The sequence below is a fragment of the Ursus arctos genome, unplaced genomic scaffold (genome assembly GCF_023065955.2).
Source record: "Ursus arctos isolate Adak ecotype North America unplaced genomic scaffold, UrsArc2.0 scaffold_32, whole genome shotgun sequence".
Taxonomy (NCBI): domain Eukaryota; kingdom Metazoa; phylum Chordata; class Mammalia; order Carnivora; family Ursidae; genus Ursus; species Ursus arctos.
In genome coordinates, this window is record NW_026623008.1 from 30,408,352 (window position 1) to 30,426,611 (window position 18,260).

The window sequence follows — 18,260 nt, forward strand, 5'->3', positions numbered from 1 at the left end:
TCCAGTGCCGTCCATGTTGTAGCAAATGTTGAGAACTCGTTCTTTCTGATAGCTGAGTAATATTCCATTGTATATATGGACCACAACTTCTTAATCCAGTCATCTGTTGAAGGGCATCTCGGCTCCTTCCACGATTTAGCTATTGTGGACATGCTGCTATGAACATTGGGGTGCATATGGCCCTTCTCTTCACTACGTCTGTATCTTTGGGGTAAATACCCAGTAGTGCAATGGCTGGATCATAGGGTAGCTCACTTTTTAACTTTTTATGGGACCTCCACACTGTTTTCCAGAGTGGCTGTACCAACTTGCATTCCCACCAACAATGTAGGAGGGATCCCCTTTCTCCACATCCTCTCCAACAATTGTTGTTTCTTGCCTTGTCTATTTTTGCCATTCTAACTGGCGTAAGGTGGTATCTCAGTGTGGTTTTGATTTGAATTTCCTTGATGGCTAATGATTTTGAACATTTTTTCATGTGTCTGTTGGCCATTTGTATGTGTTCATTGGAAAAGTGTTCATATCTTCTGCCCATTTTTTGATTTGTTTATTTGTTTCTCGTGTATTGAGTTTGAGAAGTTCTTTGTAGATCTTGGATACCAGTCCTTTATCTGTAGTGTCATTTGCAAATATCTTCTCCCATTCCGTGGGCTGCCTCTTAGTTTTTTTGACTGTTTCCTTGTCTGTGCAGAAACTTTTAATCTGAAGTCCCATAAATTCATTTTATCTTTTGTTTCTCTTGCCTTTGGGGATGTGGAGATTTTTAGGGTTTTGAGGATAGGAATGAAAAAATGTGACTTCAGGATAAAAAAAAAGTGACTTCAGCTTTCTGGGGACTAGTTCATTGGTACTTGTACATGTAAAAACAGTACTTGTCAGATATAAATATGACAAATGGTCATCTGTAGAGCCCCCCCTCCAAAAAAAAAAGAAACACAGCCAGAAGAAAAGCATTAGAAGCAGACAGAATCTGTGCCTGGGCTTACAAGTACATGGGAGAATGAATCCCAGCTGTTGTAGAGTTGGAGCTCAGTCTGTAGGCATGGCTCACCTGTGATATGGATGGAGTTCAAGGGCTGGAAATATAAGAATGTTCCTGGAGGTAGCTGCCATTGTGCCAGGTAGTTAAGAGGAAAAAGAGTTGTGAATGAGGGAAATGTGGAGCTGTCCCACCAGGGTAATCTAGGACAGGAGTAGTGAGGTTTCTAGATCTGCCACCTCCAGATCTAGGTTTTCCTCTGCTATCTCCCCTTAGCTCCCTAGTCTCTTGTTCCTCAGGTCCCTTCATCCATTGGTCAGATCTCCACAGTGGGCTCTCTTCATGTGAGATAAGCAGGCCTTGATGTCTGTACTCTATGCACTGTAACCTGTGCCTCTTTCACGATCTTTCCATAGGTCACAAGTGAAGCCATCTGTTCTCATTATTGTCATTCATCTGCTCCCATTTCCTCTTCAGCAGTTTTATTCTTAAAGCTCAGGAACAAAGCAAATACAGGATTTGTTGCAGAATTAGATACTAGATTTGAAATAATGTTTCATTCTATAACTGTTATGGAAAAAATTAACTAGGCATGTTTTATTGTACTCCTTTTTAGAAGCAGATTGCCTACTTGTTGATGAATCAGAGAAGCACCAGGAAAGCAAAGACAATTTTTTGAATTCAGTTTTGTTCACATTCAATAAAATTCTGACTATGGAGAGACTCCATGGTTATAACATGAGCACAAGTCTTAATTCTACAAGAAAAAAATCATATAAATATAAATCATATGGGAAGAGATTGCAACCTACTTTAGACTTACTTAATTATAATAGATGTTATACTGGAGAAAACTCATATGAATGCACTGAATGTGGGAAAGCCTTCAAAAAGAAGTTTCATTTCATTAGACATGAAAAAAGTCATACAAGAAAAAAACCCTTTGAATGCAATGACTGTGGGAAAGCCTATAGCAGGAAGGCTCACCTTGCAACTCATCAGAAAATCCATAATGGAGAGAGACCCTTTGTGTGCAATGACTGTGGGAAAGCGTTTATGCATAAAGCACAACTGGTGGTCCACCAGAGACTCCACACTGGAGAGAAGCCTTACGAATGCCATCAGTGTGGGAAGTCATTCACCTGGAACTCCTCCTTTACCCAACATGTGAAATCGCACACACTTGAGAACTCGTTTGAATGTAAGGAATGTGGGAAAACCTTCAGGTATAGCTCATCCCTTTATAAACATTCTAGATTTCATACAGGAGAGAAACCCTACCGATGTATTGTATGTGGCAAAGCCTTTGGTAACACGTCTGTGCTTGTTACACATCAAAGAATTCATACAGGAGAGAAACCATATGGGTGTATCGAATGTGGCAAAGCCTTCGTCAAGAAGTCACATCTGCTCAGACATCAGATAACTCATACAGGAGAGAAGCCCTATGAATGTAATAGGTGTGGGAAAGCATTTTCCCAGAAGTCAAATCTTATCGTCCATCAGAAAATTCATACATAATATTCACGTTGTGAATATGACAAAGGCTTAAATATTAGATAAATCTTACTAAACAAAATTCAGAGTGAGAAATCCACCATTTTGAATGTATTTGGAAGAGTAGATTCCCGTAAAAAAGAATCCATGCCAATCATATTCTGGAAGTGATAAAGTTTTTACAGAAAATGTCACAGAAAACATTGATTTATAAATAATAGAGCATAGAGCTTAGAAAGTAAGCATAAATTAATCAAGGAATCAGTGAAAACTATACTTATTAGCTCTGGTTTTTATTTTTATAACTATAGAATTACACAAGTGTGAGTATAAAATATGCTTATGTATTACATTAAATTGTATCAAGAGTGAAGTACATGTCATTTTTTTCTTCCAATCCTAACGAAATGCAAGTGAAAAAATGTTTAATATGAAATATGAATTTCAGTAATATTTTTATCCATTTGCTGGCACTTTTAATGGGCAAGGTGGGGTTATTGATCTGTCTCCTCTAGTTATAAAGCTTGTTACAAAAACAGTTTCCTATGTATGTAAACAGCAAAACAACCAATTTAAGACACCATTTGAGAGGGAAAAGCAGTTGTATTCTGTATTACAATAAGTATTCAGTTGAGAAGAATAAGTATTTAAGTAAGTTTGTAAATAAAACATTGGCACTTCAAATATTCCTGTTCTTTTTCATCGGCGTATCTACATAAGATGTGAGTGTAGCTCAAGTAGTGACTATCGGGTACCATCTGTATTTGATTTTAATAAGTAGGGTGTCATGATACTTTGCAACTTTTGGGGAGTGAGTTTTTGTGTCTGTTTTTGTTTTCTTGTGAGAAATCGATACAAGTTTAGCTCTTAGGGAGCTAAGTGGAATTGTCTTTGTGACAGCGTAGGCAGCATTAATCAAGTTGAAAAGAGCCAGTTTCTCTGCTTAGCAACTTCCCTCTGGAATGTGACATTATGTAAGTTACACATATTCCCTTAAAAGGACAAACCACCCATTATTTAAGCTTGAGTTTTTATTGCTGTCCACAGTATTCCTTGATAATGTCAAAAACCTTTATGCCTTCTTGAGTGGTGACAAAACAACCCGAACCTAAATTTGGATAGCATGCCTTTTCAAGTTTAAGCTGAGTTACAACTCTGTTGTGTTGTTTTTCTTCCATTAGCCATTTTTTGAAGAGTAATGTTGAGTAATCATTATAAATGAATGATAGTACTTTTTTGAACAAGCACACTAGAACTTAAGGAACTAAATTAAATCTTGTCTATTGACAAAAATTCTTTGATTGACCAAACTTTAATCAGGCTCCCAAACCTTCTCCTAGGTCTTCTCTTCTGTGTACTTCCTTGTAGAATCTAGTTTTAGCAAGAATCTCACTAAGTCGGTTTAACCAGAATTCCCTACCCTTGATGTCTGATCGGGTTCCTCACCCTCCATCAGGTGAGGTGTGATCACCCTGGCCTTTCTTCAGCAAGACTCCTGTTAGGTCAAGGGGCTGCCTTCAGCTAGGCCAGGATCTCAGCGTCCTGGGATTGAGCCCCACATCAGGCTCCCTGCTCAAAGGGGAGTCTGCTTCTCCCTCTCCCTCTGCCCCTCTCCCTGCTCATACTCATGCGTGTTCTCTCTCTCCCTCCTTCCCTTGCACGTGCATGTTCTCTCTCCAATAAATTAAATAAATAAATAAACTTAAAAAAAGAAAGGATTCCTTTTAGGTCAATTTAGCCAGAACACTCCTTACCTCTGTCGTTTTCTATTAGTAATTTTCCATCCATTGACCACCACTCCTCCCCTCCCCCCTCCTTTGCTATAAATTCCCACTTGACCATGCTGTATTCACAGTTGAGCCCATTCTCTATCTGACTAGAAATTCCATTACGGTGGTTCTTCTACCTATTGCGATGGTTCTGAATAAAGTACCTTGCCATCTTTAACAAGTGTCCTTGAATATCTTCTTTCAACACTCCCCAGGTATTTCAGGAGGCTACATGTTGGTTTCACTCTTGGAGTTCCAGAAATTTCTGGAACCTCTTTCTTTTGGAGTTGTCTTCAGAATTAGTTTGACAGCCATGCAGGAAATTCTTTAGGTATTTATAGTCACAGGACTTGCCTTTTTCTCAGCTCAACCGTTTTCTCATTTCCTACATAAAATCCTCATTTTGTCCTATTTAGTTCTGCCATTCCATCCTATCTCCCTTTCCCAAGCCTGTGCCTCTCATCTGAGAAACTCCAAACTACTTAAGTCTACAGGAAGAGAGGGAGCAGGGGGCTCTACTGTTGCCAGTATGATGTGAGCCCCTTGAAAGAGCAGCTGTGTAGGTCGAGGTAGCAAGAAGTGTGCAATGGTCTGCTCTGCAAATAACGGAATAAAATAAGGGAGTTTTGATTGTAATAGATCAGCATGTAATCTGGGTTTCATGAATTATTTTGCTCCCTCCTTTACGTGGAAGTAGGAATACAGTAGAAGATAAAATTATTTCCAGTATTGGGCAAATATAAACTCCCTCCTAGAGAGCTTTTGTCACTGACCCATTGTCTTGGGCTGTACAAGATTTTGGCAAGAAGAAAAACAAAACTATGCTTGGATCTATCCAAACATCTTGGATTCCCAGAACTCCCTAGTCTGTTTGTGCTCTGTGGCCGAAACAGAGCATTTAGGTGAGAAATTCCTTGATTTTTCCCACCTCTAAGAGTTTGTCATACCTTGATATTTTCTTTTTTTCACTCTATAGAGAGATCATTCAAAAATGCCTTCTCTCTCTTTTATTTATACATGGATGGTGGATTGGCATTTCCCCCCCAATGAAACGGTTCATTTTTCCGATTATATCATATATGCTAATTTTTAAGACTCAAATACAGAAAATGTAATGAAGAGAAGAAAACAAAAAGTGGAAAAGGGAAGTCTGAGTTTAGGAGTCCTCATGTTCTAGAAAAAGATAGGGAAAATGTTTAGGCCATCTAAGATGTAAAAAAATGTAAGGATAACTAGAAAACATAGAAATAAAATATCGGAAGAGAGGAATAAGGAAAACTTAATAAATCTAACAGCGATCAGGAAAGATGAAAGGTGCAGAAAAAAAAGGTAAATAGAGAGTAAACAAAAAAGGCATAAATAAATAATAGCCTATCAATAAACATTAACTGCAAATGGGTTAAATTCACCCGTGATGAAAAATAATTTCCGTTATAATTTTTCCAGAAGCACTTTAATCTTTTATTTTATTTTTTTATTTGGAAGGGGAGGTGCAGCGGGAGAGGAAGAATCTTTTTTTTTTAATTTTTTTTTTTAAAGATTTTATTTATTTATTCGACAGAGATGGAGACAGCCAGCGAGAGAGGGAACACAAGCAGGGGGAGTGGGAGAGGAAGAAGCAGGCTCATAGTGGAGGAGCCTGACGTGGGGCTCGATCCCGTAACGCTGGGATCACGCCCTGAGCCGAAGGCAGACGCTTAACCGCTGTGCCACCCAGGCGCCCCGGGAGAGGAAGAATCTTAAGCAGGCTCCATGGCCAGTGCAGAGCCTGATGCAGGGCTGATCTCACAACACTTGAGTGGAAATCAAGAGTTGAATGCTTACCTGACTGAGCCACCCAGGCACCCCATTCTTTTAATACTTTCTTTTGCAAACTAAAAATAACTAATTTTCAGTGAGCTAGAGCATACCACTGGACACTTCTTGCCACCTTGACCCACTCAGTTGCCCTTCACTCGCAACAGCACTCTACCCACTTCTCATCTTTTTTAAAAAAAAATTATTGTCAGAGAGAGAGAGACAGCACAAGTGGGGGTGGGGTGGGGGAGGGGAGAGCGGGGAGTGGCAGGCACGGAGAAGCAGGCTCCTTGCTGAGCAAGGAGCCGGATGTGGGACTAGATCCCAGGACACTGGGATCATGATCTGAGCCAAAGGCAGACCCTCAAACGACTGAGCCACCCAGGTGTTCCTCACTTCTTGTCTTAAATACACTTTGGAGTTTCTCCGATGAGGGACAGGAGCTGGGAGAAGAGTTTCAGCACCAGTATTGATGCTTTCTGTACCATATTCAAAGTTATTTAAATTGCTTCATTTCTTTGCATGTTATTGATTTAATATGCAATTAGGTTCACTTTCTTCTGCTTGCATTTAATGTTAGGGTTTTGTTTTTTCTCTTTTAATTTACTTTTGACTTTAGGTAATAGAATTTTCAAACATACACATAAATAGAGAGAATAGTATAATGAATTCCCATCCATGTACCTACTTCCTACTTCAACAATCAGCGATTCAAGGAAAATCTTGTTTCTTTATATTTGTTCTCAGTTTTTTTCTGTTATTTCTTTTCAGATTTTTATTTAAGTTTTAGTTAGTTAAGGTGGTCTTATAAGTGACCTGTTGCCACCTTTACCGTGAGCTCAGAGTGGGACGGGTCTGCTGTGGCGCACGGTGGCTGTTACCCTGGGGCCAGGGAAGGAGGAGGAGAATGTTGCAGCGACCCTCTGGTGACACCCACGGCCTGCCCCGCAGCCCCTCAGTGTGGTTCCAAGGGAGGGAGGTGGTCCTGGGCTAGCTGACTCCTGTTTCCTTCCACCTGTAGGTGTGAAGAAATGGCGGCACTATGAGCTCATCTGGATGGCGTACGACATCACTGGTGAGAGCCCGGCTAGTGTGCCCGTGGTGGTGCTTGTCATCATGGCCGTTAAGCCCCAGGAACCACTACTCTGGACCCCACCTACTACAAGTTGTGGAAGCACCAGGCCCTGGGCAGGCAAGCCTGATAGAGGTACAAGGCGGTGGCGGATAGGGAGGCAGGGCTGCACCTGCACAATGTGGTCACCGTGCAGAGCGCCATGTTCATGCCCGCTGCCCGGCAATGAGACTCGGCTCACCAGCCAGGTCGACTGCCCCAGGCCAGAAAAGCAGCATGGGTGAGAGTCCCAGCCTCGGAGCCCTGAATGCATTTCCTTACTCATTGAGGACAGCACTGGGGTCAGGGAAGGGGCAGGAGAGGAGCACAACACACTGGGGGATTCCTGCACCCTGAGTCCTACAGAGTCTAGCCCCAGAAGGCCCAGAGTGAACATCAGTGGGCACATGAGTGGCAGGGGTCACAAGGGGCAGCAGGGACCTGCATCTCTACCAGTTAGGATTCCACTGAAGGAACCTGGGGCTCTGGGTCCTGTTCTCCTTCACTGATACCCCATCCACAGGATAATGGGGACCTGAGCTTCTCTTGGGGGCTTGAGCATCTGGCACGGCCCTTGCAAAAGTGCCTTTGAGCATACGGGGTCCCCTATGCAAGATAATGAAGAGGGGTCATTCACGCATTGGCTGCCTTTCCCTGCACACCTGTGCCCCCACCACCTCCGGGGCATCATCTCTTCTCCAGGCCACACTCTACAGGGCAGCCTCCCAGTCCACAAGTGCCCAGCCTAGGCTGGAGTTGGTGTGGCTGCCTCCCCTCCCCCACAGCTTGAGTCTCCAGCTGCAGACGGGCAAGCTGGAAGCATCTCTGATTGCCTTCTGAGAGATCGCCTTGTTTTGTGCCAGTTTCCAAACTGTTCCTGCGAACAGGGCAAGCTCCGGTGGTTCCGTGCATAAGTTCCATTTGCGTTGGTTAGCCTGAGACTGTTTATCTCCATGTGGTGGGAGAACCCTGATTCTTGCACCTGGGGGGAAGGGGGATGACCCTCCTCGCCTTAGAGACTGAGCTCTGAGTGACGGCAATGTTCCATCCCAAAAGGTTTCAGCTTGTGGGGCTGCAGAGGCTCCAGGAGCCCAGCCCGGGGTAGGGCCCTCAGGCTGGGGAGTAGCAACCACACTGCTGCCTGGGCTCAGGAGAAAGATGGTGGCACAGGGCTTATGGATAAGACAAACTGTGGGTCGTTCCAGAAAAGATTCTCCAACCAAGGCAGGGCCTTATTTGCTGTCAGCTATGGATTGAAGCCCAATGTGTGCTTTTTGTAAATTGAGGTATTTTGGGAACCAAAAAAAAAAAAAAAAAGGGAAAGAGAAAAACTCAATGAAAATCATAAACCGATTAAAGATAACCAGTGGTAATATTCTGAAGTATGATTTCTAGGCTTGGCAGTCACACCGTGTGTATGAACCGATGATTGAAAGCTGTCAGCACCGTGTCTTGGGTTTCAGAATGTTGGCTTTATTTTCAGCTGGCTTGGTTCAAATCCTGGCTCTGGGACCTCCTAGCTGTGTGACCTTAGGCAGGTCACATCCCCTCTCTGAGCCTCCCTTTCTCCTCTGTAAAGGGAGGCTGCATGAGGATTCGGTGAGTTAATGTATGTGAAGGGATTAGAGGTGCCTGGCACATAGCAAGCGTGTAATTTCTCCTAGCAATCATTTTATATGTATGTGTGTTTTTTTCTGGGGTTGAGCGGTGAGCCCCTTTCTAGGAAGGTTGCAGTGTGCAGCTGGTGGATTTGGACATTAAGCTGGGGGTCCCCCAGACCATCTCCTCCAGGGAGTGCCCCGTGCTGCTCCAATTCATGTTGGAGATGGGGACTACTCAGGATGGGGCTTGGGCCAGGTGTGTTGGCCCACACAAAGCATTCTGGATGCTCTTACAAGCCAATCCTGATCCTTATCACTCAGGGATGTTTCCTGTCCCCACGGAGGCCTGGGTGTTGTCCAAGTTAAAGCAGCTGGATGGTCCCTGGGCCTGGAAGTGGCCCCTGGAAGATGAGCTCACCAGGAACCCTTCCACCTCCTCCCCTGGCTGCAGCTGTGGCTTTGGGATGGGCTCAGCACCCCTCCACCCCCCACCCCTGGAACAAGAGGCAGGGTCAGCTGGCTGCCTCTAAGAAGGTCTGAAAACTAGGAAGTCACCTGGATGCCAGCGGGACCCAGAGGGCTGGAGAGAGGAAGGGGTTAATGGGGCCTGGTTTTCGGAGGGTTTTCAGAGGTGAGTTTCCGGTTGGAGATAGCCATGGACGGAGGTGATGTCATCCCTGACTTGCTCTGGGACCGTGGGTAATTTAGGCAACTTGTTCGACCCTCAGTTTCCTTGTCTGTAAAATGGGGCTAGTAGGAGGTTCCCCCCCTCTTATAAGACAGTTGTGGCACAGTCTGTGAAGGCTGCTGGCAGAGCCAGGCACACAGTCAGGGCCTCCTTCCGATGATTGTCATTTAGGACGTTTGTAACAAGAAGTGCTGGGTACTTACTGTGATTGTCACCCTGAATCCTTGTAATAAACGGTAGTTGAAATTCCTGATAACACTACTGTATTGCTGTCTGATTCCGCATTGCTTGGGAGTTTTTTGTTTTTGTTTTTGTTTTACAATTTTATTTATTTATTTGAGATAGAGAAAGAGCGTGAGCAGGGGGAGGGACAGAGGGAGAAGGGAGAGAGAGAATCTCATGCAGAGTCCACGCAGGGAGCCTGATGCAGGGCTTCACCCCACGACCCTGAGATTGTGACCTGGGCCAAAATCAAGAGTCGGAAGCTCAACCGACTGAGCCACCCGGGGGCCCCTGGTTGAGAATACGTTTAACCAGAGCTCCACGCCTTTGACTGTGTGATGGAACATCCCGTGCATAGGAAGTGGTCGATGACAGGCAGCCGTAATGGTTCACGATTTTTATTTTCCTGGTGCCACGCGGGGCTGCTTGTACGCGAGGCAGACAACCCAACCCAACATCTGTGATTGAGAGCACCTGCCCCTGGGAGGGTTTCTTCTGGGGCTGATCCTGAAAACCACTACTAGTTTGCATCATCCCTTGCCCCCCTTTAGTGGTCCCCCAGGCCCCGTTCACCCACCTCAGCTGCTCTGGAGGATGGCTGCTGAATCCTGGGGGTACCCCTGGGGTTCTCCAGATCAGATATTGTACCCACAGCTTGGCACATCCCAAATGTCTCCCAAACTTGGGAATGAGTAATCTGGCTCTTCTTGTGGGATGTGGTACTGAATTCGCAGCCAGAAACTGTATTTTTTGGAGGGCGGACCACAGAGGGGAGTCTGGCTTGTAGGCAGTGTTTGGAGGACACCTGGCCTTATGTGCTGCTGGCTTGGGCTGTGCCCTGGGCATCTCCTTGACCCGGCTGTGCCTTTACATGCCACTGTCTCCAGACAGGATTCTTCGACAGTGTTTCCACGGGGAACACGATCCTGGGGGATTTCAGCTTCCAACGTGCGTGTAGTGTGAAGGGTACGTGGCTGGACCAGGCCTGAAACCCGAGATGATGCTGGAGAGAGATGCTAAGCTCTAAGTGTAACTGTGTGGGTGGTTCTGCTTACAAAACCAATATAGAATTATTGTAGAGGGTGGTTCTTATTGCAAAAACAATCCAGATTCATCGTGGAACACAAGCAACACACACAACAAAACACCCCACAGAAATCAACCAAAATGTGAACCAAGACATATATTACAGTGCTGAACAATAACTAAAATAATAGGATTAATGTTTATTGAGCCCTTGCTAGATGCTTTACATGTTTTATTTCATTTCACTCATTCAGAAAACCGTATTCATGAGAGATTTGAATTCAGGACCTTGAACTCACGAACACATGGTCAGAAGCACCCAAAGGATGTGGTCCCCCATTGATTCTTCCATCTGCCCTCCGTCTACTTTTCCATTCCTTCTTCTCTCCATCCTTATATCTACCCATCTATTCTTTTCTGTCCACCGATCCAGCCAGCCAGCCATCCAGCCATCCTCCCATACATCCTTCCATCCTTCCTCCTGCCTATCTAACCATCCATCCATCCATCCATCCATGCACCCACCCGTTAATTTACCCACCTGTCTGTCCATCAGTGTATACATCATGCATCCATATATCCAGACATCTACTCTTTTATCCTCTGCCCATTCACCCATCCATCCACGTACCCGTGTATGCATCCATCCATTCACCCACCTATTTACTCCTCACCCATCCAACCATCCATCCATCCATCCCATGCAGCTATTTACTGAGCACCGCTGTCTTCCAGGCAACCCTGTATTAAGGATACAACAGGATTCAGTGCCTTTATGGGCCAGACATTCTAGTGCGGAGAAGCAGGTACATGGTCCCATTAATAAGACAGACAGTTTTATTTATTTTTTCTTTTACTTATTTATTGTGGGGAGGGGTGTGGCGGAGAAACAGAGGGAGAGGAAAAGAGTGAATCTTAAGCAGTTCCATGCCCAGCACAAGCCCGACTCAGGGCTCATCTCACGACTCTGAGATCATGACCTGAGGCGAAATCAAGACTCAGATGCTTAACCGATTGAGCCACCCAGGCGCCCCAACAGACAGTTTTATTTATTTTTTAAAAATTTTTATTATGTTATGTTGGTCACCATACCGTACATCCTTAGTTTTTGATATAGTGTTCCATGATTCATTGATTGTGTATAACACCCAGTGCTCCATGCAATATGTGCCCTTCTTAATACCCATCACTGGCCTATCCCAATCCCCCACGCTGCTCCCCTCTGAAGCCCTCAGTTTCTTTCCCAGAGTCCATAGTCTCTCGTGGTTCATTCCCCCTTCTGTTTACCCCCCCCTTCATTCTTCCCTCCCTTCTCCTACCGATCTCCCTGCTATTTCTTAGGTTCCATAAGTGAGTGAAACCATATGATAATTGTCTTTCTCTGCTTGACTTATTTCACTTAGCATAATCTCCTTCAGTCCCGTCCATGTTGCTGCAAATGTGGTGTAATTGTTCTTTCTGATGGCTGAGAAATATTCCCTTGTATCTATGAACCACATCTTCTTAATCCAGTCATCTGTTGAAGGGCATCTCGGTTCTTTTCACAATTTAGCTATCGTGGACAATGCTGCTATGAACACTGGGGTGCGTAAGGCCCTTCTCTTCACTACGTCTGTATCTTTGGGGTAAATACCCAGTAGTGTAATTGCTGGATCATAGGGTAGCTCTATTTTTAACTTTTTAAGGGACCGCCATCCTGTTTTCCAGAGTGGCTGTACCAACTTGCATTCCCACCAACAATGTAGGAGGGATCCCCTTTCTCCACATCCTCTCCAACATTTGTTGTTTCCTGCCTTGTCCATTTTTGCCGTTCTAACTGACGTAAGGTGGTATCTCCATGTATTTCCCTGATGGCTAATGATTTTGAACATGTTTTCATGTGTCTGTTAGCCATTTGTATGTCTTCATTGGAAAAGTGTCTGTTCATATCTTCTGCCCATTTTTCAATTTATTTGTTTCTTGTGTATTGAGTTTGAGAAGTTCTTTGTAGATCTTGGATACCAGTCTTTTATCTGTAGTGTCATTTGCAAATATCTTCTCCCATTCCGTGGGCTGCCTCTTAGTTTTTGGGACTGTTTCCTTGGCTGTGCAGAAGCTTTTTATCTTGATGAAGTCCCACAAGTTCATTTTTTCTTTTGTTTCTCTTGCCTTTGGAGATGACCTCCACAAGACTTCTAATGGGTTCTTTATTCTCTGCTGCAGCAGATCTGACATTTTTACTTCGTTTAGTGGGGCCATTGCTACCCAAGCTTCTAAGAACTATCCTACAAAGTTCCTTGCTCGATGTTTAATTCTGTGTAACAGGAAAGTTTTCTCATCGTACTGAACTCTCTCACTGCCAGCTTCATGCTCTACCATTCTTGATCCAGCACCCTCAGTATCCAGTCCCATATATGCTCTCCTGGCTCTTGCTTGTACAAGTTGTCCATGTCCTCCGGCAACCTCAGCTCATGGTCCTGGAACTTAGTGGTTTCAGACAACAACTCTTTTATTATATCTCACGTTTTCTGGGTTAGGAATACAGATAGGGCTCAGCCAGGTGGCTCATTAATTCTATAGGTTCCAGAGGTATGTAGCTAGATAGTGGGTTGGTCTTGAGGATCTGAGACAGCTTCAGTCATGTGCCTGATGTCTTAACAGTGATGGCTGCGGGCCTACAGTGGCCTCCCCAGCATGGTGTCACTGGGTAGCAGACTTCTTACGTGTATCCCAGGCAGCGTGTTACAAGAGAGCAGAAGCTACAAGGCTTCTTCTGGCTTAGCCTCAGAAGTCTATGATTGTGTCTCTTTTTCTACAGCCTATTGATCAAGTGAGTCACTGAGGCCAGCTCAGATTCAAGGAGAAGAGATAAGGCATCATTTTGTAATGGGAAGAATAGCAAAGCGTTTGCTGCCATCGTTAAGCTACCATACTTCATCAGCAGAGCAGCATAGCACTTGTTATGTTGTGACTTGATACTTTATTGCTGACCTGTTGGTTGGGTGACATCTGGGGATAAATTTTGTGGGTGGTACATATTGTCTCATAAGCCAGAGGCCCCAGCATCAATTTTAAGCAATTGGGAGCATAGTCATCAATAGGGAGAAGCGATCAGTTCTGCATGCCCCAGGGGCTCAGGGAAACATGAGGATTCAAAGTTCTCCAAGATGATTCCATCTCAATCTCAGGATCCCCCTTTCCATTCAGGGCCTTGACTTTGATATTTCAGAGCCAGGGCTGAGCATTCAGTCTTTGCTTATTTTAAATGAAGTCCTGCACCTGATCTTTCGCCTGTCCTGCCCTCTGTCTGGAGGACATGGAAGTCTTTCTGTGTTGCTATAGTGGCCCAGGAGCTTTCAGATTTTACTTTAGATAGAAGGTCAATTTAAAGCAAGCTTTATTGTCTTTCTGCAGTGCATTGGTGGCTCCCTCATTCCATAGAGCATCAGAACTGATTTCATTGGAACCTCTGGAATTCATGTGAATTAGCACCTCCATCGGCCTCCCCTTCACAGGGGTGCCAGCCTACATCACCTCCAGTGGAACCTCTGGCAGGTGCCCAGCTACAACTGGATGGGGTCAGCAGGGTTCCACTGGGGCCTCAGTGCCAACCAGACAGCAGATGAGTGAGTGCCAGTGACCTGCCAGGATTATTCCTGGCTCCAGATCTCCAGTTGCCTTAGTTTGAGCTCTCCTGGGAAAGGACTCTGAGGCACATATTCATATGCAGGATTTTGTCTTATTTTTTCAGAGGATGGGCAGTTCTCTCTGGAACAATACCTGTTAGGGGTGAGGGAAGCAGGTTTGGGCAAAAGGAGAAGTTGAACTGTCCTCAGCCAACCCTTCAGGGAGCTCTGGAATGGCCATGTTCCAGATTGAGTAATGATGAGCCCTGGGCCTTTGTGCCCCTGTAAGCAGGGTGTCCCCGGCAAGGAGTCATGACCTTGGGCAAGGCAGCTCCCTTTAGCCAAAGGCAATTGCTGGGGAGGACTTGGCTATGGTCCAGCAAGAAACCAACAACATCCTGGCAGCAGGAGAAAGATTGTCTCAGCCCTGAAGAGAAAGCTGGTTGGTGTCCAACAGGATTTACTGCCCATCCTTCAGTTGGGTTAGTGGTATACATACTCGTGACAAGAATAAGCAGTCAACTGGGACAATGCACAGACCACGATGTGGGAAGTCTGAGATCGCAGCTCTAAAGCAGACTTATTTCTGACAGTGACCACGGGACAGGCAATGGCAACATGACCACATAGTCAGTGCTAAGGATTTATTGAACGGGAATTTTTGAATGACTGCAAGGTTGGAATAATAGGTAATCAGGACTCAAGGAGCAGTCTGGCTTGATTGGCTTGGTCAAATTCTTCTCTCAAGTCTAAGCTGGGCTCACTCCTTTTGGAGCCTCTCATTTAAGTGAAGGTCAGGAGTTATAACAAGTCCTTCCTGAGAGGAGGACCTGGGGTGGACATCTTCTGTGTTACAGTACGTCACCTCAGGTATGTGATGAAAAAATGATCACTTGGTGGCTAACTTGAAAAAGCAACACTTTCTATTTGTGTTTCTATGGGATAATATGGTTAAAGTTCTAAATAATCCATTAAAATAGAATTTTTGGAATAAGCTTGTTTGTATTAAGTTGGAAACTGCTTGTGCTCTAGTTGAGGTAGAGAAGTAGAGTAATTCCAGAAAGATCTCCATCAGCAAGGACTGGAGTAGTAAGTGGCTCAGCCAAATATCCACAGCAAATACAACTAGGACAGAAAAATAAAGGTCATATGTTGGAAAACATGTTTATTTGCTCCCTTGTCAGAATTGATATTTGGAGAAAGTCCCAGTAGATCAAGTACTAAAAACAGTGACAGAGATTTGGGCAAAAGCCCCACGGCAGGCGAGATAGGAAGGTTGTCAATTGAGGGATATTGATACAATGACAAACACAATTTAATGATGGGGCTCTGAACTTGGGTGCAGAGTGAGTTGACATTTCTTCGCTCGGGTTGCAGAGGCACATGAGGGATGCCTCCTTGACCAGCCCCACATCTTTCATAGACAGCTGTGGCTGTTTCTTCCTATTGTTTTCGGTAAGACAATCTTAATGTGTAAAAGAAATCTCTTGAAAATGCTATTTTCTCCTGAATCCTGTCATTTATTTCATTTGATTTGTTTAAAAAATTGGTTAAAAAATATCACCAAAGTTCACAGGGCATTTTAAAAATCATCCTGGATTTTAAAGCACCAGATTGTTTTTTATAAGAGCATTTAAATATGAAGAAATGTTCAGCCCTGTTCGGAATGCCAAAACCCAAACATCCCAAAGGTGTTTCGGCTTCAGAGGAATACATATATTTTTTGAATTGGTCTCTTTGTACCTGGTCTCAGACTGAGAATAAATTGCCAAGTCTAGAAAGCAGAAAAAATAGTAACTTTTCTGTAAGATTTTTGGGTAAGTTGAAAAGAGTCATAAAAATACAGTGATTGAGCCCAGGAAGCAAATTTCCTAGAAACATTTATAACCCAGCGTTGTTATAACTCCCAGGGCATGGCAGAGCATAGAGCACCGCACAAGGCTGTGGTGGGCGCCCCACCCAGCCCTGGGGAGACTATCAAGGCTTCTGGGGGGAGGCGATGGGTCTGTTTAATTGTTTTGCTGGGGTTTATAAAGGACTCTGTCCTCTTCCCATAGTAGATAACACAAATTAGGACATAAAGTATTTTGGATCATCCAAATCAGTCTTCTAGGGAGTCTAGCTAGCAGTCCAAGACACGCATTTCTATGATTTGTCGCAGTTTCGGCCAGCGGTTGCATTGGAACGAGTGCTGGAAGTTGTCAAATGATCCGATCAAAGATGACACGTGGGCTTTGCCACTTCACTGCCCGCACGCACTTCAGCAGCTCACGAACTTTCTGAGCTTCATTTTAATCACTTGGTGAACGGAGAGGGTTCCTGTCCCAAAGAGCTGCTGTGTCCATCTGTGATGACACAGGGAAACTTGTACAGTGTCCCTGCCGGGCATACTGATTGGTGCCCCCAAATGTTAGTCTACCCTGAACTGATTCAATAAGATAGTGCCTGCTTAGCATATAGCAGGATGCACATAATGCTTGGAATTTAGTGAGGAATCAATATTTTCTTCTGACAATTAAGCACATTTTTCTCTTTGGTCTGTGTGTTGGGTGTACGGTGCAGTTATAATAGAGGTCAAGAACACCATCTCCTTATTTTTCACGTATTAGCAATTTTGTTTCATGAGCTCTACACTTTGCTCATACAAAAACATTTTTTTGAACAAATATTCATCACACAGCAGTTATGTATAGACTTTGGGCTAGATAGCCTACAACGGTGAGTAAGACGGACGTGGTCGCTCCTCACAGGACCTCCAGTCGAATGGAGGGGAAACCCATCAGCTGAATAGTCAGCCGGATCAGTTTCTTGGTTTGCATTTACCAGCTGTGACAATCCCATGGAGGAGAAGTAGCCGGGGCTGTAAGCGTCTGAGGGTCTCAAGGGAAGGGAATTTTCGGGAATAATTCTCACGCTGGGGTCTGATAGATGAGTAGCAGCTGACAAGAGAAATGGAGTGGTAAGAGGAAGGACTTAGAGAGGAAGGGAAAGAGGGCATGAGGCATTGACAGGGTGTGTGGGTTGGAAGCAAGAAGAGAATGAATCACATGAAGCCATGCAAGGCATCCGGTCACTTGAGGATTTCACCTTAAAAGCAAAGGGCTGCAGGTGAAGGCAGCAGGAGAACATGCTGGTTTAGCATCAACAGGTTTTGGGAGGCAGGTTTTGGGCAGACTTAGGGGGTGTTTCAGTTGGCCAATTGTCTCATAATTGAAGCTTGGCCTAGGGAGGTGGCTATAGAGAGGTAGAGAATGAGGGTTCCTAGTATGCTTAGAATTTTAAATTCACAGGATGTGGTGATGAGCTGACAATGTCAGGTGGGGAAAGGAGGTTTCTAGTGGAAAGATACTTTCTGGAAGGTTGATGCCACTCCCTGGCTCAGAGACACAAGTGAGCCTGTGGAGACGCATGGAGTTGGAGGTGCTTTTGAGACACCTGAATGACAGACATCGGGATTGGATCTCTGTGTGAATGTCTGACCTAGAGATGGGAATTTGGGAGTGATGGCCCCTCGTGGGGTATGGCTGAGAAGTGAGGAAGGAAGAGGAACCTGGTCAGGGATATCATGGACAACTGATCTATTGAGTTTCTTAGGATAAGAAATTCCTAAGTGACTGGACCCAGAGGTGGGCATTCTCCCCCTCGCAGTCCTCAGGGGTGGGGGTGGGGTATGTATGGGGGGCAGGCAGTGGGCATGATCCCTGCTTCTTGGAATGGAAAGCCAGAATTAGAATAAAATACACATATAAATGTGTGTCTGGTGTCTTTGTCTTGGTTGCTGGTACTGAAGTGCAGGGCATAAGGACCCCATTTCTGTGCAACTTTCTGCTGCCTGTAGAATTGAAGGAAGGGAAGGGCACTGATTTCAACCTGTCATCGGTTTCTTTTCCAGAAGCCCTCTTGATTAAATTGCCAGTACAGGTGCACGGTTACAGACACAGGCATGCAACTCGAAGGCACCCACT

The 18,260-nt window shown here is 44.7% G+C and overlaps 1 protein-coding gene across 8 annotated transcripts in view; it reads left to right on the top strand.

The window, feature by feature from the left end:
• The window catches only part of ZNF684 (zinc finger protein 684), a 59,846-nt gene that overhangs the window by 22,553 nt on the left and 19,033 nt on the right, over window positions 1-18,260 (top strand). For 5 of the 8 annotated variants that reach the window (XM_026516553.4, XM_026516552.4, XM_026516554.4 and 2 more), the window contains one exon: window positions 1,596-3,160. In XM_026516553.4, coding sequence (XP_026372338.1) covers window positions 1,596-2,500 — 905 coding nt within the window. In that variant the 3' untranslated portion in view covers window positions 2,501-3,160. Of the gene's footprint in view, window positions 1-1,595; window positions 3,161-7,063; window positions 7,250-18,260 lie in introns of those variants that run through there. The other 3 variants (XR_008956753.1, XM_057305249.1, XM_057305250.1) reach the window with 2 other exon arrangements.